Source organism: Dreissena polymorpha, chromosome 16, assembly GCF_020536995.1.
Source record: "Dreissena polymorpha isolate Duluth1 chromosome 16, UMN_Dpol_1.0, whole genome shotgun sequence".
Classification (NCBI taxonomy): domain Eukaryota; kingdom Metazoa; phylum Mollusca; class Bivalvia; order Myida; family Dreissenidae; genus Dreissena; species Dreissena polymorpha.
This window is the reverse complement of record NC_068370.1, coordinates 2,572,624-2,598,585: the sequence shown is the minus strand read 5'-3', so window position 1 is coordinate 2,598,585 and position 25,962 is coordinate 2,572,624. Positions and strand designations below refer to the sequence as shown.

Below are 25,962 nucleotides of genomic sequence, written 5' to 3'. Positions count from 1 at the left end.
AGATATTATAGACGAGCACATATTGATCACAATCGTTCGTTTAATTTGTCCAATATTACATTCGTTATTTATTTTTTATTGAAAACATTTACTGAAAAAATCTTCAAAAATATAACATCGAAACAATTTATTTATAATCGACAGTCATAAATTAAGAATATATTAAAATAAAACAATGACATCTGTGTACGCAATAATGCAGAGTACGGCATTTTCTCAATTTCTTGTGGTTTTCCAATTGCTGTTTTGTGCACGAGGTATTTTAAGAAGCAAATAATCGATCATTAAACAACTATCGCCGTTGACTTAACATAGCCCTGTAAATACCTCATCAAAATGTATCGTTAACCCGAAGATTGCAAAACCACGTCATATTTAGGAAAGCATCTTTGAGTGCGTTTGTAAAATGAAATCTTTGAACTGGGCGGTCAGCCGATACAATTAGCTTGCGAGGTGATTCTGTTCATCGCATAATTGATGTACGATGGTTGATCATTGTTTTAGTCTCATAACAATTCTGTTGGTTTGGTTGGACATCAACCATCGAGCATTTGATGTATTTAAATCGACATATACTCTCTTTTGCTGCTATTAAATTTGAATTGTGATGCTGATATAAATTTGTATTTACATGTAAATGTTTCGTTTATATGTCTAAGCCATCTTTTTAGGGTTGAAGTTCCTTAAAACCAGGTTCAAACCCCAAATAAAAGCGTTGAATTGTCGTTCATTGTTGTCAATAACGTGATTTGTCCCATTATATAGCCATGGGTTCTTTGCCCTAATGTCAAGGACAGCATGCTATTTGTAGATTTCTATCATGTGGGTGTACCCAACGTCCCAATTTGTATAATTTTGAAGATTATGTAAACAAACGGCTTAATTTAACATACAAACACTCATCTCATTGATATCCCACATAAATGGTTTATAGGTTTCTAGTGAAATTGTGCACGTTCTTGAAGACTCGTGTCATAACTGATCCCGTTCACACCGGCGTTGACCTGTCGTGGCAATTATGGCTCAAGGGTCTATCTCAATGCATTCACATATCTATCAATAAATAGTTTTAATCATATCTCGTTGGGTTACTGTTAAGTGTTTGAGAACAAGTCTATATTTCTGACTGTGAAACGGTGCTGCACGCAGACCAAGTTTATGACGCATTGTTCAAAATCAAGTAAAAGAAAACTATGGGTTCTCCAGAAACAAACAACACTATCCTAGCTCAACCAATCAACTTTATTATTTTAAGGTAACATCGGTTATTGAAAGGTTCAAAGCAATAAGTGTTGGTAACTTTACAAAAGTGGCACCTCAGCCTAAAAACAACATAGGCGAAACTAGAAACATAGCTCACTCAATGAATGCAACACAACAATATTATCGCTCTTTCTTCAAAACGATTTAACGAGACGTTGTATACAATAGCACATTGTGACAAAATAATAAGGTCAAAATAAGTGTAACTTAAGGCAACACAAACTGTTAAAAAAAACAACAAGTGTTCTTACAGAGTAATCATTAATTTAACAAGAACTGTTTTAGGAAATAAAAAAAATAAACAAAATACACACAGTTAATTATTCTCTAAAAAGCCAAATATTCAGCAATAATAATAACTTTATATACCCCAAATGAAAATGAGCCCCGGTCTGGGAAAACGGGGCTTATTGCATGCGTGTTAAGTTTCGTCCCAGCAGAAGAGCAGTTATGGTATTTACCCTTATTTCTAAGTGACAATCCAGTTTAGGCCACAAGAGTCATATCTGAATAGCCTGTGTGGACTGCGCATGCTAAACAGGGATGACACTTAACCCTTTGCATGCTGGGAAATTTATCGTCTGGTAAAATGTCGTCTGCTGAATTTCTACAATTAGCATTTCTTCGATTTTTTTTCAAAAAATACTATCAGAATAGCAAACAGTTTGGATCCAGATGAGACTCCACAGAACGTGGCGTCTCATCTGGATCCAAACTGTTTGCAAAGGCCTTAAAAATTCAATTCCCGCACTGAAAGGGTTAATACACATGCATAAAGCCCCATTTTCCCAAAGCACTAGCATGTTGATATCACCAACCAATACACATAGATAGGCAGTCTAACTTATACTACATAAAGAGTGTATGCAAGATAAAGATAGCACTAATATTTTGAAAGTTGAGAACACAAATATGAAAGTCGACCATCCAAATTTGAATATTGTCTCCAAAGTAAAAGTATGGGTGCACAACCAAGGTACCTAGCATTACACAAATACAGCTGATCAACTCTGCAAAGCCCGAAACAGAAAATATTGCATCGAGATTACCTCCCTTTACAATTTTTTTTTTGGCAAATAATCAATCACAGCAAAACATGGTTTGAACAACAAACTATCAGAAATACATCAATGTTCATTACTAATAATTATACAATAACAACGCACAATCATCAAACTTTCTTTTAGTATTGATAACAGTCTTTGATACAGTTTGTAGTTTCTTTAGTTAATGAGCACTATGTTAGAAGCACTAGTTCTCTTTCTTATTTAAATCCATAACATAACAAGCCATACATGTACATGCTTGAAGTGGTTGCCCTTGTGAAGCATGACATGAAACATCTTTATATAAAATTTGATTATTCATAACTACTCATAATGTAGTTTTGTCAACTTTATTTTCTTAGGAAACATGTTCAAAAGAGGTAATAGTGGCGTAGTTCGGTTTTTACAAATAAACTTGAAACAGGCAAACAGAACAACCAAATACAGAAAGTATGGTTTAAAGAGTTTAAAGCTGTAAACAATGCAAACTATCAACACATAATTACAAAGTTTATGTATATACAAAACTAACCAGCATGAAAACAAGCTAAACTAATAATAATATGATTCTATACCTAGCAACCACCAGCATATATATCGTATAGGACATCAAAAACCATTCAGTATACATGGAAAACTTCCCTACTTATTTCCTGTTTAATGATAATCAGGAACAAGAACATGTCATGTTAAGCTTAGGGGCATCAAAAGCATTTGAAACAATTTGCCTATCAAAGCTCAAAAAAGAGCTGAACAAGAGCTGTCTCCATAGGATGACATATGCCCCCGATAAACGCTGATAGAAATTATGAGCATTTTTCAAAGCCTAAACGCATATTTCGAAACCTAAACGCAGACCCTAAGTTTAAGGTCAATTGGGTCAAAATTTGTGTGCGTATGGAAAGGCCTTGTCCATATACACATGCATACCAAATATGAAGGTTACATCTGAAGGGAAATAGAAGTTTTGAGCGTTTTTCGAAACCTAAATGCAAGTGTGACGGACAGACAGACGGACTGCTTTATGCCACCCTACCAGGGGCATAAAAAGTTAGAACAGATTTAGCATGATAACAGTCAGCACATTTTGATGTTCATTTGATTAACCAACAAACAAAGGCAAGCAAATAAAGGGCAGCAATAACAAATATTATTTCTAAATAACTGGAAAAGAGGGCAATTTTGGCCCTCAATTGCAAACTTTAGTTCCCGGTTAAACAATTGAAGACTCACTTTTTAATAACTGTTACCCCACATGAGCCAGATTCATGTATGGCCCTGATACTGTCAAGATGACAATTTGCCAAAGTTTCATCAAGATTGAGTGTTAAGGGGTGTTGCTGCAGTTTTGATGATTTTTTTCCATCTAATAACTTTTGCTCAAAATTTTTATTCAAGTACTACATACAAATACTAAATGAAAAATGCAATAAAAACATAGGGTCACCGACTTTGTTTGGATTTTATTCACCATTATATAATATGTACTTTTTCATTAAAACTGAAAAATCTCTAATTTCATAATAATGATTAATAACCTATGAAATTGGAAACATGTAGAGATTATATAAGCTAATATATATCATATACCATTTAAGTAAACCACTAACAACCAAAAAAATGGAGAACACAAGTTTAATTTTAAGAAATTTAATTTTCATAATTTTTATGTCACCCAAAAAACGTCATTTTTTTACTATTTTTACCACAAAAATGGAATTTAAAAAAGTTCTATCTTATAACTTTTTGCGAAACTTCTCAAATATGTTCATCAATGTATGGTTATCATGAAACAAAAATAAAAAAAGGGGGTCACCGCACTTTTAACAGAGATTTTTTGTTTTAACTATCCTTACCGTCTACGTCAAATTTTATAAAATACATCAATTAGGCAAAACCCAAGTACCGGTACATAGATTGTAAGAGATATGCATAAACATTAGAAATTGTTTTGAATCTTAACTGGAACCACAACAGCTTACCAAAAGACATAAATAAAAAACAATATTTAATCACAAATATAATACCATACAGTATCAAACTCGACCTTAATCATTAATAACTTACATGTACTTGTTCACAGATTTCGGCTTGTTTTGAAGTTTGTGATTAAATGCTTTAAATTGATAAATTTAAACGACATGACTAAAAAGCTCCAGTATAAAACAAGAATGAAATTAAAGACAAGGGACAAAATTGTCACAAAACCAGGTTTTCATTGTGAAAAAAAAATCTGATAAAGGGAGAAAACTCAAACTGAACTTTTGAAATGACCAAAAAAAATTAACCCCCTTTGTAAGTTTGTTTTTTTTTAATCTATTTTTAGTCGTGGCGACCTTGACATTGGAGATATTGGCGTGATTCTTTCGTGGGACACACCGTCCCATGATGGTGAACAAATGTGCCAAATGATTTTAAAATCTCACAATGAATGACATAGTTATGGCCAGGACAAGCTCATTTATGGCCATTTTTGACCTTTGAACTCAAAGTGTGACCTTGACCTTGGAGATATCGACGTAATTATTTCGCTCGACACACCGTTCAATGATGGTGAACAAATGTGCCAAATGATTTTAAAATCTGACGATGAACGACATAGTTATGGCTCGGACAAGCTCATTTATGGCCATTTTTGACCTTTGAACTCAAAGTGTGACCTTGACCTTGGAGATATCGACGTAATTATTTCGCGCGACACACCGTCCAATGATGGTGAACAAATGTGCCAAATGATTTTAAAATCTGACAATGAACGACATAGTTATGGCCCGGACAAGCTTATTCCGCCAGCCCGCCAGCCAGCCCGCCCGCATTCGCCAATCTAATAACCAGTTTTTTCCTTCGGAAAACCTGGTTAAAAAAGAAAAGAAGTTAAAAAAAGTTAACCCCACCTGGGATCGAACCACTGACAATTGATTTATAAACCAATTCGGTCATTTCTGATGATACTGATAAAAAAATTATTGAGTTGTGATAATAGCACCATCGGTGTTGCTACAAATATATTCTCCCTTAAATAAACTGCCGCAACACCCCTTAAATGTGGCTTCTAGAGATTAACAAGGCTTTTACCACATAGGTGACCCAGTTAAAAATTTGACCTAGACATTGTTAAGATATACATTCCAACCAAGTTAATTCAAGATTCGATGGAAATGTGGCATCTGGAGAGTGGCATTCAGGGTTAACGTGCTTCAAGTTCATAGACACACATTACCCAGATTCAAGCTATGTTTTGATATTGACAAGACCCAGATAGATACATGTCCTTGACATTGTCAAGATTAACAAATATGAAAATGGGGCTTCCAAAGTGGTAAAAGATTGTCTAAGATATGACTGGTTACCTTGTTTTTCAGCAGATATAACCTAGATTCAGACTTGACAAATATATGCCAATACAAACATTCTGACCAAACTTCTTCAAGATTGGATAAACAAGAGATGTGTTTGTCAGAAACACAAATGCCCCCTTCTGCGCCGCTTTGAAGCCATACATTTAACCTTTGACCTTGAAGGATGACCTTGACCTTTCACCACTCAAAACGTGCAGCTTCATGAGAAACACATGCATGCCAAATATCATGTTGCTATCTTCAATATTGCAAAAGTTATGACCAATGTTAAAGTTTTCGGACGGACGGACACCGACTGACAGACAGACAGACGGACGGACTGACAGTTCAAAAACAATATGCCAACCTTCAGGGGCATAAAAAGTGGCTTCTCAAATGGGTTATAAGTATTAAAGAGCTATAAGTTGACTCCACACAACACACACTGCCAGACATAGTGATCACAAAAGCTCACCATGAACGCTTTGCTCATGTGAGCTAAGAAAACAACAACAAAACGTCCAACAAATGCACAAATGTTAACTAACATATGCTGAAACATGTACACAAATCAGCCAATAAATAGGCTCCTTATCATGAACGAAAACCGGTTCTATGCAAGATCATAATGTATAGCCCCTATCCTCAGTAGTCTACTCAGTCTCTGAGCTGGCCTGATCATCCATCTCAACCCCCTCATTACTGCTGGCACCTGGAACACCTTTGTCCTCATCTCTAGTGTCAGCCTCATTTACCAAGGGTTGGGCATGGCCATCTACTCCAGCCCTCTCATCACTGCTGGCACCTGGAACACCTTTGTCCTCATCTCTAGTGTCAGCCTCATTTACCAAGGGTTGGGTATGGCGATCTACTCCAGCCCCCTCATTACTGCTGACAACTAGAACACCTTGGTCCTCATCTCTAATGTCAGCTTTGTTGTCCAAGGCATGGGCATCTCCTCTGTCTTCATCCTGTGAACACAACAGATACAGGTAACCCATGGCTAAACCTTAACCTTGCAAGTTGGACATGCAGACAGGGAATACTTAATTAAACTTCATGATTTGCAGTAATTGGCATGTAATCAACATGGTGTGCACATTGCAATCCAAGCATCATCCTCAAGGATTATTTAACCTTTGACTCCTTATAAACACACTTTGATGCGTGTGTTGTCCCTTCAAAAATGTAATAACATTTAAAATCTTCTTGACAAGAATCTTTAGAATATTTAATAGAACTAAACAGTTTTAAAGGCTTTATTTCCAACCTCAAGATACTGATGAGCAGCAAACAGCATAAAACCTGAACAGACTGCAAGTTACTCTCAGGCTGTTCTGGTTTTATGCTTGTTGCAAAAGCCGTTTTCACTTTGCTTCTGATGGGGAAAGGGTAAACAATCTATGAATCTATGAAAAAAACACCTAGTGATGGTTCTGCTCACAACATATAAAGACCCGCCTCCTATAGAAATTTCAGCTAGTTTACATTTACTAGTAATTCAGTTATCTTAACAAGTTCAAAACATTCATACTGAACAATCCTCAGCAATTTGTCATTATTGACTTGAAAGTAACTGAATCATTCAAATCTTAAATTTGTTTTTATTTTAAATTCAATAGGATAAGACAAGTGTTTTACAATAAACCTGTGTGAATGTTGTACAAGAAACAAAGTTAAAACAAAGACGAACTGAGCTGTCAGAGTAGCTTCTTACTCATAATCATCATTTACCCATATAAATGAGCCTTGTTCTGAGAAAACTGGGCTTAATGCATGTGGGTAGTGTCGTCCCAGGTTAGCCTGTGCAGTCCGCACAGGCTAATCAGGGACGATGCTTTCCGCCTAAACTTGATTTTCAGTAAGGAGGGACTTCCTTGAAACTAAAAATACCATAAAAGTGGAAAGTGTCGTCCCTGATTAGCCTGTGCGGACTGCACAGGCTAATCTGGGATGACACTTTACGCACATGCATTAAGCAAAGTTTTCACAGAACAAGGCTCAAATAACTGCAACAAACACCACACCTTTATTTCCCTCACCGTAGAAACTTCCGCATCCTCATCTGAAGCTTCTTTGTCTCGTTCGTCTGTCATTTCTTCTTCATCTGTATAGAAGAAAGTCCAATTGTATCACAAAATGGGCCTCATTCTTTGAAAATGGGGCTTAATGCATGTGCGTTTATAGCGTCTTTTAAGATTAGCCTGCGCAGGCTTATCTGGGACAAAACTTTCAGCCTAATCTGGCTTTGCACAAGCTTATCGGGAAAGACACTTTTAACCCTTTCAGTGCGGGAACCGAATTTTGAAGGCCTTTGCAAACAGTTTGGATCCAGATGAGACGCCACAGAATGTGGCGTCTCATCTGGATCCAAACTGTTTGCTATTCTGATAGTATTCTTTGAAAAAAAAATCGAAGAAAATGCTAATTTTAGAAATTCAGCAGAAGACATTTTAGCAGACGACAAATTTCCCAGCATGCAAAGGGCTAATGCACATTCATTAAGCCCAGCTTTTCCAGAAGGCATGCTCATAATAACAAGCCTGTTAACCCATTGGCGACATACAACAGTGGATCTTTGTTTGTAGTTTTCAAAAAGAAAGAAGCAATAGTATGTCAAAATTTTTGTCAGAGAGCTCAAACCATCAAAATTACAATAGTATGCTATTTTGGTGTTTAACAAACAATTTTGAATACAAAACTGTGTGCTCTTGGTATAATACTAAAATAAACAAGGGTCAAATATACAAAACTAAATATTGTATATTGCTTTTCCATGTAATGACACAAAAAATTCTACACTTATACAGCACAAACATGGGTTATAACATGTGTAGGACTAGGTAGAACATCCCAATGGTGACAGCTAAACTTGAAGTGAAATGTAGAATAAAGCATGCATATACATGCAAAACAATGCAATAACAAAGTATCTAGTGCTACAAAGGTCTGAAGGATCAAATCGTTAATTCAAAAAGCTAACATTTAACTTGTCATGCTCGTTTTAAATAAGAAACTGACAACTTTTTTAAATTCCAATTGTTAAAATTCTTTGCATTATGCCTAAATCAATCTGCCCCAAAATAACGTTTAGGCCGACCCTGAGTCTATCACAATCTAAGCCAGATTTGTAGCCTTGGGCATAGCCTAATTGTGCTTTAAAAATACTAGATGTGCTGAATTTTCAAATCTTTCTACAGCAAAGCTTCAAACCACATAACAGTTAACTGCATCACTTAACAGTAACATAATAAATGTCTGCAAGCGCCTGATTAAAAAAATCTATTCCAAATTTCTTGCAGACAAATTGTCAGCCAGGTAGTTTTTGCAGTGAGAAATAGGTGTATGCAGTGAACTACCGGTACATGGTGTAAACAAAAGTTAACTTTGGCATCAAAGGAATATTTAAAGGACTTATAAGTGTAAACAAATGTTTTGATGCAGACTTCTATTGTATACTATATATAACAATAATTCTGTGCAATTTGTTTCAATATGTTATGTTCAAATGACAGGAATAATATAATTTCAAAATGATGGATAGTATCAAGTCACAAATGTATGTTTCTTTTTTCTGTTAATGATTTGAGAATCATTTTCAAATTCAATAGTTGAAAAAATTATTTTTGTATTAACACTGTAGAGATGCTTGCTGCTAAAAACATATTAAAAAGACCCACAGAAATAACCCCGCATCTAAATCGGAATACAGGTTACACTTGGAACATGTACATGTTAAACTTGAACAATCAGTTTGACCATGAAAATGGCATCAATACAAACTATCTGAAAACATAAACTGAAGTAACACAGAAGTAAAGCATTAAAAGCAGTGCAAAACATGCTAGTTAATTGCGAAAAACAAAGTTCAAGCGCGATTATAAGCAACACAACTTGTCTGCAATATGAAACAGGTTCTCACCTATTTCAGACAACACCAGACTAGAAACATCATTGTCTATTCCTAGAGACAATTGTTCAGTCTCTACAAAAGGTGTTTCAAATGCTTCATCATTTTCTGTCATCTCAACATCAGCATCTGTTGTAATCAGTTTTTTAAAACTCTTAACAGCATCAGCATAGGACCTATTTGATTGTAAACTTTTTGGAGCATCATTTTCCTCACAAACTGCTCGCTTTGGATTGTCTTCTTCACTAACATCTTTCAATTGTTCCTGTTCTATCCATTCAACAGCAACTCTGATTGCATTTTCACAGACTTCTTTTACCAGTGTTTCAATTTCAGAAGCCACTGACATTTCTACCTGTTCATCTGCATTGTCTGGGCTGACCTCTGCCATTTCATTTTTATCTGTGTTACCACTCTTATTTGACTCTTTCATTTCTATATCACAGTCATAATACATTTCAAGGCTTTCATCCGAAATGCTGTCAGTTTCTGAGTTTATTTCTATGACTTCATTCTCAGACATAAATTGGAACTGATCTTTTTTGTCGCCATCAGAGTCAGAGTCAACCACTATAACTTCTTCAATGCTACTTACTAACTCTTCACGAGAATCTTCCCCATCAATCACATGACTATTATCTGCACATTTTTGATGAACAAGATCAACACAATCTATAGTTTCTCCAGAGATCTCTAAAACTTCTGAAATGCTACTGCTCAGAGCACCCTTCAAATCAAATACTGATGAGGTTTCAACAATGTCCAGATCTACTTCAGAGGCAATGCTAATTCTTGCATTTTCATCAAAAGCACTTAATGCTTGCTTTATCTCAAATGCAGCATAATGGTCCTTATTAAATTCTTCCAGTTCAACGGAACTGTCAATTCGAACTTTAGTTCCACTGGAGTCACTGTTTGATGTTCTTCGTACTATTTCAATTTCTTCAGTCATCACATTATAATCTGTAAGGTTGGGTTTCTGTTCATCAAATGTGGCATCAATATTAGATGAAATTTCATTGACTTTAAGCCCTTCTATGCTACTTATACTATTATCATTAGCTGAAGCATTGTTATTAGCATCAGAACTTTCCATGCATTTGGCATGAACAGATCCTTCGATCTCTTCAGATTGTGAATTTTGTTCAATGTTATCACTTTTTTCTTTTTCAACAGGTGATTCTCCACAAACCTTAACTTCTGAAGTGGATCTCCATTTCTCCTGTTGATCATCAGGTGTACAGGCAGGTTCATTTTCACTGATGATTTTATAGGAAGAATCTTCTGTCTTGTCAATATCTTCTGAAACATCTTCTAATTTCTCAACATAATCAGCTTCCTCTGTACTCGCTGTTATTTTATTAATGGCTTTGGAAGGGGTGTTGACTTCTTTTTCAACAGTAAAATCCCTTATATTTTCAGCATCAGCTCTCTCTGCTGTCATTGACATTTCTCCAATGCTTTTGTCTGCCAAGAGATCTTTCTTTACAATATTGTTACCTAAAACATCACTCAATTTTTCAACATCATTTCCCTCTTTAGTCTCTGTTTTTTCACCGTCAGACTCAACAATTCCTAAACCTACAACATTCTCACATTCACCTCCATTACTGTCTTCGTGGTCTTTCTCCTCTCCTGTTAAGTCTTCAAACACTTCTTTTGTAACTTCAACCATTCTGGAACATTCTGCACCTTTTCCCATAGTATTAATCCTTTCAACTTCAATGACATCATTTACCTGTTCATCTAAAACCTCACTCAATTTCTCAACATCAACATTTCCCTCTTTAGTCTCTATTTTTTCACCGTCAAACTCAACATGGTCTGAACCTACAACATTCTCACATTCACCTCCATTACTGTCTTCGTGGTCTTTCTCCTCTCCTGTTAAGTCTTCAAACACTTCTTCTGTCACTTCAACCATTCTGGAACATTCTGCATCTTTTTCCATAGAATCAATCCTTTCGTCTTCAGTGACATCATTTACCTGTTCATCTAAAACCTCACTCAATTTCTTAACATCAACATTTCCCTCTTTAGTCTCTATTTTTTCACCGTCAAACTCAACATGGCCTGAACCTACAACATTCTCACATTCACCTCCATTACTGTCTTCGTGGTCTTTCTCCTCTGCTGTTAAGTTTTCAAACACTTCTTCTGTCACTTCAACCATTCTGGAACATTCTGCACCATTTTCCATAGTATCAATCCTTTCATCTTCAGTGACATCCTTTACATGTTCATCTGAAGTAGAGCCGACCCTTCGCTGACGGCAAGCCATACATACATAATAGGAGAACTCAGAATCACAGCCTGTGGTGTCAAGGCATGATGAAATGTCCCGATTACAATCCTCACACACGACACTCTCAGTGCGGCTTGAGTCCCAGGAGGTGAATGTGTAGCCCGAGATGTCAGTCAGTGAGCTGGGGTAACCGTTTGTAGTGTCAGACACACTCGGGTACATATACTCACACAGGCTTCCTCTTGGCTTCTCAATTGGTTCTGGCTTGTCAATAGGTTCTGACTTCTCAACATTCATTGATGTATCATCATCCCCACCCTTACCCATATTCTTGGTCCCCTCAGAAGTGATAACAATTTCATCAGTCTTACTTATCACTGTTTCAACATCTTCATTATCATCTTGTTTATCTTCAAACTGATCATTGTTCCTGCAGTTTTCTTGATCTTCCTGATCACTAATTGCTGTATTTTCTTCACTCTCATCTGATAGTATCTGATTGGTGCATAGCCGATTGGATAAGTTGCTCATTTCTGCTATTTGTAAAGAAAATTATGTCAAATCTCAAATATGCAAGCAGAAACATGCAGTTGAACTCCTATATAAAACTAATATAATTAGTGTAATAGCCACTGAAGATTACAAATACCACCATATCCTTTATTTCAAGCAGGTGCTAATGATGATACACCCCAAACTGAGAGACTAGTTCACAACACAAAGTACATGAGTGCAGCATGAAACAAACCAACCGACAGATGGTCATTCCAGTAAACTCCCAAAATCTTTGTTGGATGAGACACGATGAATGATTACATTCAAGTCAAGCCAATACAAAACACATCTCTTCAATAATGATATACGAATGCACACAAATAATGATATACAAATGCACACAGTGTGTGCCACTTACTTATCTGAGTAAGGAGTCCTTTGGACTCCCTTCTTTTGAAATTTAGGAGCCTAACAGACTTCAGGGAGTCCAAAAATTAAGACACTGTCTATATTACCCTACATATTTTTGGGTTATAACACATGTTAATCCAAGAAATGTTAAATTCTCTTGCAGGTCTGGTTTCAGATCAAGGTTCAAAATTACTGTGCTGTTCAATACTTGTTGACATTAGTTATTTAACACTTCTTTTGATTGGCCAAGGAAAGAGAAACAGCGAATGGATGGAACTGATACAGAAGGTCGTAAGTCTGAACGATAATAGTATTTTCTCTTTGAATTCAAACCTCCTCTAGAGTCATACTTTATGATACATTTCTATGAAAACTGTGTTGTAGATGACATTTTATTATTAATTTACTTTGAAACTTTAGAGGAGGTTTGATTTCAAAGAAAAAATACTAGCAGGTTATATGTCAGTTATATGACATATAAACTATAATAGTATTTTCTCTTTGAAATCAAACCTTTTCTAGAATTCTTAATAAAGGTTTTTGAGTTTCAAAGGTAACTTTGCTAACTGTTCAGGTTTTATGCTGTTTGCTGCTCATCAGTATTTAAGGGTTAGAAATGCAGCCTTTAAAACTTGAATCAAGTTAGACAGGTCTTTAATTAAATTTAACTTTCCAAAGGACTACACATGTGTAAAAATACGTTTCTAGGTAATAATGGGTAAATATCCAACCATGAATGCACAAAGTGGTCATCACCAAGGACTAACCAGTGCGAGGTTTATTGCAATGCAGACACTCCAGGATGGACTCCTCCATGAGGTTCTCACAGCTGCAGTCATCACACTTCCAGTGTGTCCCGTCCAGAGTGTGAGCGGACGTGTCGGCCTCTGAAGTCCCAACATCTGTATCCACCTCTGAAACACCAGTAGTGTCTGCATCGGTGATGTTGGAGATGTCACCTTCAAGAGACAAGAGCTGTTGCAGGACCGCACAATCCACACTCAACCCTTTACCACTTAGATACGTATTTTGACGCCTTTGCTGTCTCTTACAAAGGTAAATTTAATGAAACAGATTTCTTCTTAGATTTAAAGTTTTAAAGGCTTCATTTCAAGTCCTTAAATACTGATGAGCAGCCAACAGCATAAAACCTGAACAGACTGCGAGTTACTTGCAGGCTGTTCTGGTTTTATGCTGTTTGCAAAAGCCATTTTCACCTTTACTTTGTATTCCCTTTGAAAGTTAAATTTAATTGAAAACCCTTTTTTACTGTATTCAAGTTTTCAAGGCTTCGTTTCCAACCCTAACATACTGATAAGCAGCAAACAGCATAAAACCTGAACATACTGCGAGTTACTCTGGTTCTGGTTTTATGCTGTTTGCAAAAGCCATTTTCACTTTGCTTCTTATGGGGGAAAGGATTAATGTTCATGTCAGAGTTTCTGGCTTTTTTCTTCTTAAAGCAACTGTTTCTATAGCAGGAGCCAAACAAGGGAAATTATTGTTGCTATCAAGAAATGTTGATTTTTTTCTGATTAGCAAAATACCTCTCATCTTACTCTTTAGATTAAGAAGGAAATATTTTTCTGTATTTACTCTTTGTGACCTTGATCCTGGTTTGAAACTGAACTGGAACCATTTTGAACTCTATCAAGATTTCATTTTGACAATTTGTGTTGCCCAAGTTTTATTAAGATTGAACAATAAATGTGACCTCTATAGTTTAAACAAGGTCAATGTTAACAACTGACAACACGCTATGGACAAAAGGCCATCACAAATCTAAACATGAGCATGTTGTGTTCAGGTGAGCTAATCATTGTTGAGCACTCACTGTCATCGCTAATATACCTTCAGTCAAGCAGGATGTTTCTGTGAGACCTGTAGTATCAGCTCCAGTCAAGTCGGAGACATCTCCATCGGATGTATTGGCCTCGGTGAGGTACGATGGCTCCTCATTAGAGACATTGGAAGTGTCAATACCAGTTAAACGGGAAGTGTCCGGTTCCAACGTGTAAAATGAAGACTCCACATCAGTAATCCTGGATGTATCCACTGGACAGGAACTGTCTGGATCGTATGATGTCTCGTCTGCAAATGCCATCTAACATTTAACTCTTTGCTTGCTGGAAAATTTGTCGTCTGCTAAAATGTCGTCTGCAGAATTTTTAAAATTAGCATTTTCTTCGATTTTTTTCAAAGAATACTATCAGACTAGCAAACAGTTTGGATCCTGATGAGACGCCACAGAATAGATGCCACATTCTGTGGCGTCTCATCTGGATCCAAACTGTTTGCAAACGCCTTCAAAATTTGGTTCCAGCACTGCAAAAGTTAACATTACAGTAAGCCCAAAAATAGACTTGGGGGAAAAAACACACCAGTTCTTGAAAGGTAATTTGCTCCTGATCTTGTTTCACATAATGCATTTTTCAATCAAAGCTTTTTTCCCATAGCAAATAATACAAATATAAATTTATGGGCTAGGAACTTACCAAGTTCTGAGCTGTCTCCATAGGAATCCATTCTAGACATAGAAATCTCATGGAAATCTGAAAATATACCAACTTAATTTTCACTCAAACAAACCCAACTTATTAATGCACAGAAAAGCAAAACAGACAATGTTTAAAAACAGATTAATAAATGACATATTCTGCACAGGTTTTAATGACATTCTTTTACTGAAAGATGTTCAACCTATTATAAAGCAACATGTTTGCCAATTTAGTGATTAAACATGGAAGCTCCTTTGACAATGCCTGACCAATATTTTTAACCAAGACAAGAGCTTGTCACAGTAGTGCCAAAACCCCGCCGAAATGTGTTTGCTTGTATGACAACATTTGTTTGAGAGAGTAGATAATATTTGTAAAAACAAATAAAGGGAGATAATTCATTATGCTCCGGACAAAAATTTACTTTGAAATTATATAAAAGGGGAGATAATTCAAAAACTAAGGTAGATAGAGTTATGGTTCTTGGTCACTGCACTTCTCCTAGTTGCCATCTGTTTATATTTCAAGTTTCAAGTAAATCCCTTTAGTAGATTAAGAGTTATGCTCCAGACAAACATTTACTTTAAAGTTATATAAAAGGGGAGTTAATTCAAAAACTAAGGTAGATAGAGTTATGGTTCTTAGTCACTGCACTTTTCCTACTTGCCATCTGTTTATATTTCAAGTTTCAAGTAAATCCCTTCAGTATATTTAGAGATATGCTCCGGACAAAAATTAACTTTAAAATTATATACCGTAAAAAGTTGTGTATAAGGCGCACTTTTTTACCCCAAAATTTCATTTTAAAAACTTGATGCGCGTTATGCACAACTACAGCCATGCCAAGACATTTTTTCGCTGTCAGTTACCCAGTAGCGGTAATTCGCATCATTCTGTTTTCCGGTGTTTTAACTGTAACTATGTTAATAATAGTGTTATATTGACAATCTGAATAAGATGAACAAACATTATAAAGTTAACATATATATTTTCTATCTTTTTCAGGTACGTACAGAGCATTGAAATCAAATAAATTTGAGAATGAAAAACGAGGAAGCCATTTTTATTTAAATGTTATTGTTTACTTTTCCCACAATATTATACCCTACTGTACTAGGGTTACACAATTTATTTGGGGGCACTTGTCGATTTACAATAGTATGTCGGCAAGGTATTTCCTGATATATTTAAGATTTTTTTTCTTGCTTTTCAAATGTGTTAATAAAATTGATGCTGTGTTTGTTTACACGTTTTCATACGTCTTGTCAAGATTGAGGATGTGATTATTGAGCAATTTGCGTCACCTGTCAAGTTTTGTGTAGCTGGGCTATTATCAAAACATGCGAACCGGCAAACTGCTTCACACCTCCATTGTTTGTTTATCGCCGGTAATGTCGTGATGGTGTTGAGAAGTTTGAGTTGTTAAAGTCTCCTGTCAATTTTAGACACTCGAAAAGAACGCATGATATCGGCATTGTAAATAAAACGCGCGGTTGTGAATTAGTCATGCATGAATAACCAGGTGACAATACCAATCAATAATGTCAGTTTCTTAGTTATAACTAATCCATCCGTTATGTGTACTCCACGATAAAATCGTGGACAGTTACTTCGGAGACATATGATGGAAACCTTGATGGTATCCTCGTGGAAAGTGTGCATTTCATGCATAATTCATTTAAATCCAAACATTTATTTTTACGCATAATATGATTAAAAAAAACACCAACTAGTTGTATCGTTATCGTTTTAAAAATAATTTATAATTGAAGCAATAAAAGAATAAGTAAGATCGGCAATGTAAATATAACGATTTTCAGTTAGCCTGCGGTACGGAATTTTTCCCTTGATTTTTTTGCTTCAAAAACTTTTTTCCCCGATTTTTTAGCTTTAAAAAGTAGATGCGCGTTATACATAAATGCGCGTTATACACAACATTTTACGGTAAAAGGGGAGATAATTCAAAAACTAAGGTAGAAAGAGTTGTGATTCCTGGTCACTGCACTTCTCCTAGTTGCCATCTGTTTATATTTTAAGTTTCAAGTAAATCCCTTGAGTATATTTAGAGTTATGCTCCGGACAAAAATTTACTTTAGTTATATAAAAGGGGAGATAATTCAAAAACTAAGGTAGATAGAGTTATGGTTCTTGGTCACTGCACTTCTCCTATTTGCCATTTGTTTATATTTCAAGCTTCAAGTAAATCCCTTTAGTAGATTTAGAGTTATGCTGCGGACAAAAATTTACTTTAAAGTTATATAAAAGGGGAGATAATTCAAAAACTAAGGTAGATAGAGTTATGGTTCTTGGTCACTGCACTTCTCCTAGTTGCCATCTGTTTATATTCTAAGTTTAAAGTAAATCCATTGAATAGATTTGGAGTTATGCTCCGGACAAAGTTTCGGCCGGACGGACAGATGGACAGACGGACAGGACCAATTATTACATCCCCTCCGATATTTTTTTCGGCGGGGATAAAAATAACTATCCTAACCTTCCAGTCAATGGAACAGTTAACATTTGACAAGCGTGTGCAGAAAATGACAACAGGTCAATGTATCTGTTATGTTTTGACACCATCATTGCAGGAATGAAAACAGGGCTAATAGATGCATGTTGTATTGACACACTGTTCTGGGAAACAAGCTGAATGAAGGTATTCACAGGCTACTACTCCTGGACAACAAGTTCGGCCTAAACTTTTAATTTAGAAATTACTTTATTTAAACAAAAATACCATAAAAGTAGACAGTGTCGTCCCTGATTAGCCTGTTAATCCAGGCTAATCTGGGAGGACACTTAACCCACATACATGTGTACTGGTCCTTTTACCTGTGGTGTTTGCCATCATGGATAACTCGAGGCATGAGCCCACCACGGGGACCGCTAGCCCCAGCTCTGCCAGCAGCAGATTGACTGACTTCTCGGCTGACTTCTTGGGGTCTTCCCATAGGTACAGCAGCACCTCGTGAACACCCCCGCTGTAACTGCACACGTACAGGCCCAGCTTCTTGTCTGCACCTGCAACTGGCAAACAACACAACAAACGGTAACATAATTCTAAATGAGCCTCTTTCAGGGAAAAAAAGGGCAAAAGGAATGTGTCATCCCCTGTGCTGTCTGTACAGGCTGAGACGCGTTCTGAAAAAACTGGGTTTAATCCATGTGCGTAAAGTGTCATCCCAGATTAGCCTGTGCAGTCCGCACAGGTTGATCAGGGACGACACTTTCCGCTTTTATGGTATTTTTCATTTAAAGGAAGTCTCTTCTACACGAAAATCCAGTTAAGGCGGAAAGTGTCGTCCCTGATGAGCCGGTGCGGACTGCACAGGCTTACCTGGGACGACACTTTACGCACATGCATTAAGCCCTGTTTTCTCAGAATGCTACTCAGGCTTTTCTAGGTAGACACTTTCCATGTTAATGGATGTCTTTGTGTTGCTAACTCCTATTTAGCTGCTGATTAACCCATTTATGCCTAGCGTCTAGAAAAAAGGACATTGCAAACAGCGTAGACCCAGATGAGACGCCGCATGATGCTTAAAGGAATTTCAGTAAGTAATTTTCTAAATATAGAAATAAATATACTAGACATTCCTAATTTTGGAAATTAATTGATCCAATTAAGAAGGATGGGAGAGTCCAATGGGCATTAATGGGTTAAATCTTACTCAAACTTTAACAGTCTAATACAATTTGTGTTGTATTGCAAAGAAAGGAATAGTGACTACTAAGTTTGGCTGATTTATGACCCTGTCATTATTTTCCAATTTAGAATATATGGTGGATTTGTCCATGTCCAAACATGACTTTAGGGAGCATCACTGTCTTTGACACATTTGTTGTTTATTCCTTTTTCTATTGTAATCAATAATAATTGTATTATTTTACCATAGTTATTATTCTTGAGTAGTATTAACTGAAGCACTGTAACAAAACACTATTGGTTTATTTATACAATTTTGTATTTATTGTAAATAACAATATTTTTTTAAACTTATTGACAAATAAATAAATCTTGAAATGTTATTGTTTGTGTTTTGGTAGATTTTTCTAAACCGTTTGTTTGCACATTACATGGAAAAATATTGAACAATAAACTGTTTTCTATGATTGACATTCATTGAGGTATCTACAAATGTTAATGACTCAATTTTGTCCTTTAACTCCATTTTGCGCTAAAATTCAGAACAGGCCACATTTCTTTCAGTCACGTTCTGGGAAAACAGTGCTTAATGCGTGTGTGTTAAGTAAGGAGTCCTGTTAAATACACTTACAATGTTCCTGGAAGAAAGCCTGGCAGTCATCACTCCAGACTCCGTCAATTGGCTCCAGCTCTGATAGGCTACACACCACCGCCTGGCCCGGAGTTGTCAGTAGGGCCTCTGGTATCGGCAAGAGGTTGGACCTGTCAACGCTGAGTACACTGCCATAGTCCACCAGGAACACCTGACAGCCATACACAAAACTTGCAACGTTAAACCAGCAATTCTTTTAAAGTGGAAGGTGCTGTCCCTGATGAGCCTGTGTGGACTACACAGGCTAATCTGGAACAACACTTTGGGCACATGCATTAAGCCCAGTTTTCCCAAAACAGTCATTGTTATTAACACCCGCCCCCCATGGACTGCATTTTTTTAATAAGTGCCAGGTTGGCTCTGATTCTTGATTTTTATTTGACAGGCTTGCAACATTTTATTTGTCTAAATCTACTATTTAACTCGTAACATTAGCAAATGTAAAGTTGGTTTCTATGTGTACTTCATAAATCATTTGTAAGAACCACAGGCTTTTCACAGGATATGAAATTCCACATCTATAAGGTTGGCAACGCATTAAAGGGGCCTTTTCACATTTAAGTAAATTGAAAAAACTTGTTTCAGATTCGCAAATTTTCGTTTTAGTTATGATATTTGTGAGGGAACAGCAAATCTGAACATTTACCAGGCTCTAAAATAGCCATTATATGCATCTTTTGGCGATTTAAAAAGCTGAAAATTATAAAGCGTTGCAACGCGAAACAATTGAATAATTTGGAGTTCTGTTTTTGTCGTTATATTTAGTGAAGCTACGACAATTGCTTATATAAAGTATAAAATACGACCATAATTCATAGTATCAGCATAGATGGCCGAGTGGTCTAAGCGATAGACTTTTGACTCCAAGACACCAGGGGTCAGTGGTTGGAGCCCTGTTGAGGTTTACTTTTTTTTTCCCTTCTATTCTTCATTTTTTTACTCGAGCTTTTTAGATCCAATGGTTACATTTAGCAAAATAAAGCATTTAATTACAAACTTCAAAACATGCCAAAATTTGTGAAAAGGCCCCTTTAATAACACAAAAATAAAAAAAATCAATGATGAATATACATGTACTAAGGGCCTACCTGATATGTCTTTGTACCATCATCAGATGTCACAATACGCCTCAGGTTTGCTCTGCACCAAACTTTCTCTTCCTTGCACTTTGCAAGACAGGGACCCTCAGTGAAGTCTTCATCAAAGCCCTGACCACCTTCCTTGTCCTTTACATACTCCTCAATCTCATTCCTCATATCTTCAATCACAGCCTTGCCTTCTTCCGTATGGAACACAATCCTGTCCATATCCTCGCAGTCTACAAGCAACACATCGTATTCTTTGTCATTACCCACAATTTCATTCATGAAGTTGCCAAACTCTTCACGCAGTGTTTGCTTTGTTTTCTCTGCACTTCTTTCGCTATCTTCAGTGATATTAGTCACATTTTGATCTGCAATTTTTGCCAGACCTTGTTCTACCAAGATTAAGGCAAGATCTTTCTTACCGAATTTCACTTCCAACAATACAATGTCATCTTTGATATTTACCACAGTTGCTCTAGCTGGACCAGGCAGAGTTTCCTTGTTAATGTTTTCCAGAACTATCTTCTCCAGCAGTTCAGCGGCTTCCTCTGTCCATGTCTCTCCATCAACTGGCTTCAAACGTGGCAGAGCACTTTGAAACGCCAACTGAGGGTGTCTCTCAAACTCTGGTTTGATCTCGAAAACTTGCAACTCGTTTAAGGTATGGTCTTTTCCAATGTCTACCAGCTTAACAGTTAATTTCTCATCAGACTTCGAAAGAATTGTAGCTCGATGGAATTCTTCATCAATTTCTACAACACATTTTCTACCTGAAAACATAATAAACAGATTCCAAATATACCAAATGAGATCCTTTTTGCATAATGTTGCTAGGTCTAAGCCTTAGCCTAGTCCTCTTTGCAAATTAATTATCCTGAGATATGGAACATAATATATTGAAGCATCTCTCAATCAAAGCAAACTACTAAGAACTTCATTTAACAAGCTGCATATAAATGTTTTAACAGTACCCTATAATTGTATTTTCTCCAATGTAAGACGCACACTTTTTTACCTCCAAAATTTGTGTCATTTTTTAAAATTCCTCCTATTTACATTATATACAAAAAATCTCCTAATTGTTCTATCTGAAATATCATGCAACGTATCTTGGCCTTTTTTAATCACACTCACTATGTCAAAAAGAAGCTTTTGCATTCTACCATGTCAAAATATATTCATTCCCAATGTATTTCGTACTGTTTCTTAAAAATAATTAATGTCTTGTGATTTAGTTTAATTATTGTGTTTAATAAAACTCAATCAAATAGGGGTTGCATTAATATAGAACAAGAGCACCGCATAACAGGTGCCACTATCTGCTGCGGGTGCAGTTTTGAATAAATGAAAGCTTGTCAGATTTTTTATTTTTTTTAGAGGTCACAGTGACCTTGAACTTTGACCTAGTGACCCAAAAAATGGGTGCGGCATGTAGAACTCATCAAGGTGCAGCTTCATATGAAGTTTCAAAGTTGTAGGTTAAAGCACTTTGATTTTAGAGCCAGTGTTCAAAACCTTCACAAAACGTTACGGTTTTAGCATTGTGGACGACACGACAGCGGACACGATAAGCTGGCTATGACAATACCTCGGGTTTTCTCCGAAAACAGCCGAGCTAATAAAATCAGATGTCAAAATTCTGACAAAGAAGACCATGACAAAAAGTACCTTCATTCAAATCCAGAAGTTGTTTTTTTGACTCTTTGTAGGATTCCTGGAGCTGATCTTGGTAAAAGAAGTACGTGCTATCGTCAAGGCGACACCAGAAGCTACCAGGGTGAGTAACCATGGTGATGACAATGTCATGGCTGCCGACTGTGGGGTCATCAAGAAAGAGGTCCCTGTACTCAAACCTGGTTGTAATTGATAAACCACGGAGGTCAAAAAATAGGGCTGTTTGTAAAACATGCATGCCCCCCATATGGGCTGTCAGTTGTATTGGCAGCCATTGTGTAAATATGTTTTTTATCACTGCAACCTTGATCTTTGACCTAGTGACCTGAAAATCAATCATCTGCCAGTCATGATCAACGTACCTATGAACTTTCATGATCCTAGGCTTAATTATTCTTGAGTTATCATCAGGAAACCATTTTACTGTTTAGAGTCACTGTGACCTTTACCTTTGACCTAGTGATCTGAAAATTAATAGGGGTCATCTGCCAGTCATGATCAATGTACCTATGAGGTTTCATGATCCTAGGCATAAGTATTCTTGAGTTGTCATCTGGAAACCATTTTACTATTTCAAGTCACTGTGACCTTGACCTTTGACCTAGTGACCTGAAAATCAATAGGGGTCATCTGCCAGTCATGATCAATGTACCTATGAACTTTCATGATCCTAGGCCTAAGCGTTCATGAGTTATCATCCGGAAACCATCTGGTGGATGGACCGAAGGATAGACCGACATGTGCAAAACAATATACCCCCTCTTCTTCGAAGGGGGGCATACAAATATGCCATGTTATGTTTTCTCATTTGTAACAAATAAAAATAAACTTGAAATCTGAGTGGGATGTGTCCCCTCTGAGAGTGGGATGTGTCGCCTGACATGACATTTCTCAAGCACAATTCGAGCAATTAATTCCTTCTTATACTTTCATGAAAATGTATGTAAAATATTGAACCCAAAGTTCACATACTATCATAATCATATGTCCACAAAGAGTAAAGGGACACTGCTTAAATCTGAGTAAACAAAGCATGAGGATTAACAATTCAAAACTCAAAACGTTTTAAACTAAAGTTTAACAAGTTCCCAAAGAAAATTTAAATGTTTTTAGGTAGAATCAGAAAGTAAAATCCATTTACCCATATTTGCCAGTCTTTCCAGTAGACTTGGCCTCATAGAGCCTGGCTATGACAGCGTCGGAGGTATCTGGTGAGAACACCTGTCTGACCTTGTTGCTAACGGCAACAGGGGTGGCCAGCTGCACCCCCACGTGCCTGGCAGCCAGCGTGTCCCCAACAGAAAGGCCCATGTCAAGGAGCTGTACTGTAAACACACCAGGCTGAGTTGTCTCCCCCACGTCCATCAGCATCTCCCTGGAATTAAAATAGGTATTAATGATTATTCAAGATTAGTGCTTAAGGATAATTCGAGCATAGTGCTCAAGAATAATTAAATGCTCAATTATTATTCAAGAATATTGCTTAAGCCAGAATATTGTCAAAAGAAACATTCAACTTATTAAGCAAGACATGGACAGACAACCATTGCTCACCATGAGCGCTTCACAAATTTTACAGGCTTTGTCCAAGGACATGAGCAGACAAGGAATACTAATCTAGTTCCCAGGTTCCTCAGATATACATACTTGTCCTGGGTCAGCTCTGCAAACAGGTCTCTGGCCTCTGTACTCCAGCAATCCCCAGTGGGCTGAACCCCTCCCAGTGTCACCTCAATGGCCTGTACAATAATAGTGTACACATACTTCATATGTGTAAGGTTAATTATTCATCAAATTGTCCATCTGAATATGAGCCTCACTCTTGAGACAAGGGCTTTTTGTAAAACATGCATGCCCCCCATATGGGCTGTCAGTTGCAGTGGCAGCCATTGTGTGAATACGTTTTTTGTCACTGTGACCTTGACCTTTGACCTAGTGACCTGAAAATCAATAGAGGTCATCTGCCAGTCATGATCAATGTACCTATAAAGTTTCACGATCCTAGGCATAATTATTCTTGAGTTATCATCAGGAAACCATTTTACTGTTTCGAGTCACTGTGACCTTGCCCTTTGACCTAGTGACCTGAAAATTAATAGGGGTCATCTGCCAGTCATGATCAATGTACCTATGAAGTTTCATGATCCTAGGCGTAAGCATTTTTGAGTTATCATCCGGAAACCATTTTACTATTTCGAGTCACTGTGACCTTGACCTTTGACCTAGTGACCTGAAAATCAAAAGGGGTCATCTGCCAGTCATGATCAATGTACCTATGAAGTTTCATGATCCTAGGCGTAAGCATTCTTGAGTTATCATCCGGAAACCATTTTACTGTTTAGAGTCACTGTGACCTTGACCTTTGACCTAGTGACCTGAAAATCAAAAGGGGTCATCTGCCAGTCATGATCAATGTACCTATGAACTTTCATGATCCTAGGCCTAAGCGTTCTTGAGTAATCATCCAGAAACCATCTGGTGGACGGACCGACGGATGGACGGAACGACATGTGCAAAACAATATACCCCCTCTTCTTCGAAGGGGGGCATTAAAATCTGCATGTGCGTAAGGTGATGTCCTAGATAAGCCTGTGCAGTTCGCAGAGGCTAATCATGTGCGTCACTTTCTGCTTTAAAGGAAGTTTTTGTTAAAACTATGTCTCTTTTAACAAAAATCAAGTCTACGTGGAAAGTGACTGCACAAGCTAATCTGGGACAAGAGTTTGTGCACATGCATTGAGCCCAGTTTTCCCATAACAAAGCTCATATGTGTACGGTTTTTCATTCACAAAAATGTCTGTCTAAACATTTTTTTTATCCCAACTACAAGGGTTAAGACATTCAGTTTTATAGTCTAAATGTGGTTGCCTTGATTCGAAGAAATGTGGAAAAGCACAACATTTGGTTTATGGCACAAATAATGTAGATTCATTCAGTGTAAATATGTTGCAGATTTTACAACATTTACAACTTATTACTAAAAGCCTGAAGTTTATATCAATTAACCATCCACCTGACTTCTATTCTCTCAATGAGCCTCAACATACCTGTAACGGCAGGCTACAGAACTCAACAGGCAGCCTACGCAAGGAGTCCAGGGGCATCCCCTCTGTGTTGCCATGGTCCATAAAGAACACACGTGCCTCCTGGTCTGTTACACTGATCACCTCAGTGCGATACCAAGACTCATCCTCGCTGTACAATGCTGCCACAATGTCACCCTCTGAAACCATGGGAAAACTGGGCTTAATGCAGGCACGTCAAGTGCCATCCCAGATTAGCCTGTGCATTCCGCAAGGCTTATTAGGGACAAGACTTTTTGCTTTTATTTCGTTTAAAGCAAGACGCTTCGTAGTGAAAAAATCCAAGAAAAGCGGAAAGTGTTTTCCCTGATTAGCCTAAGCAGACTGCACAGGCTAATTTGGGACTACACTTTACACACATGCATTATAGAAGAGCAATACCAGGACTCATCCTCTCTGTACAATGCAGCCACCACATCCCCCTCTGAAACCATGCTTATGGCAAGTGCACATGTAAGAGCCTCGTTCTGGGTAAATTGGGCTTAATGCAGTCTGCACAGGCTAATCAGGGATGCAGTCTGCACAGGCTAATCAGGAAGGACGCTTTCCACTTAGACTGGATTTTAAATTAAAGAGACCTCCTTTAAAACAAAAAATTCCATAAAAAATGGAAAAG

At 37.1% G+C, this 25,962-nt stretch overlaps 1 protein-coding gene across 15 annotated transcripts in view; it reads right to left on the bottom strand.

Moving 5' to 3' along the window:
* Positions 1 to 1,224: 1,224 nt before the first annotated feature.
* Positions 1,225 to 25,962, bottom strand: part of LOC127861849 (uncharacterized) — a 72,258-nt gene continuing 47,520 nt past the window's right edge. For 4 of the 15 annotated variants that reach the window (XM_052400538.1, XM_052400541.1, XM_052400545.1 and 1 more), the window contains 13 exons: positions 25,311 to 25,486; positions 23,911 to 24,002; positions 23,405 to 23,638; positions 22,258 to 22,442; positions 20,593 to 21,359; positions 19,484 to 19,655; positions 18,039 to 18,233; positions 15,204 to 15,260; positions 14,560 to 14,799; positions 13,476 to 13,667; positions 9,570 to 12,338; positions 7,675 to 7,754; positions 1,225 to 6,618 (listed from right to left, as the gene is read on the bottom strand). In XM_052400538.1, the coding sequence (XP_052256498.1) occupies positions 6,301 to 6,618; positions 7,675 to 7,754; positions 9,570 to 12,338; positions 13,476 to 13,667; positions 14,560 to 14,799; positions 15,204 to 15,260; positions 18,039 to 18,233; positions 19,484 to 19,655; positions 20,593 to 21,359; positions 22,258 to 22,442; positions 23,405 to 23,638; positions 23,911 to 24,002; positions 25,311 to 25,486 (5,477 nt within the window). In that variant the 3' untranslated portion in view covers positions 1,225 to 6,300. The remainder of the gene's footprint in view (positions 6,619 to 7,674; positions 7,755 to 9,569; positions 12,339 to 13,475; positions 13,668 to 14,559; positions 14,800 to 15,203; positions 15,261 to 18,038; positions 18,234 to 19,483; positions 19,656 to 20,592; positions 21,360 to 22,257; positions 22,443 to 23,404; positions 23,639 to 23,910; positions 24,003 to 25,310; positions 25,487 to 25,962) is intronic. The other 11 variants (XR_008040324.1, XM_052400546.1, XM_052400547.1 and 8 more) reach the window with 11 other exon arrangements.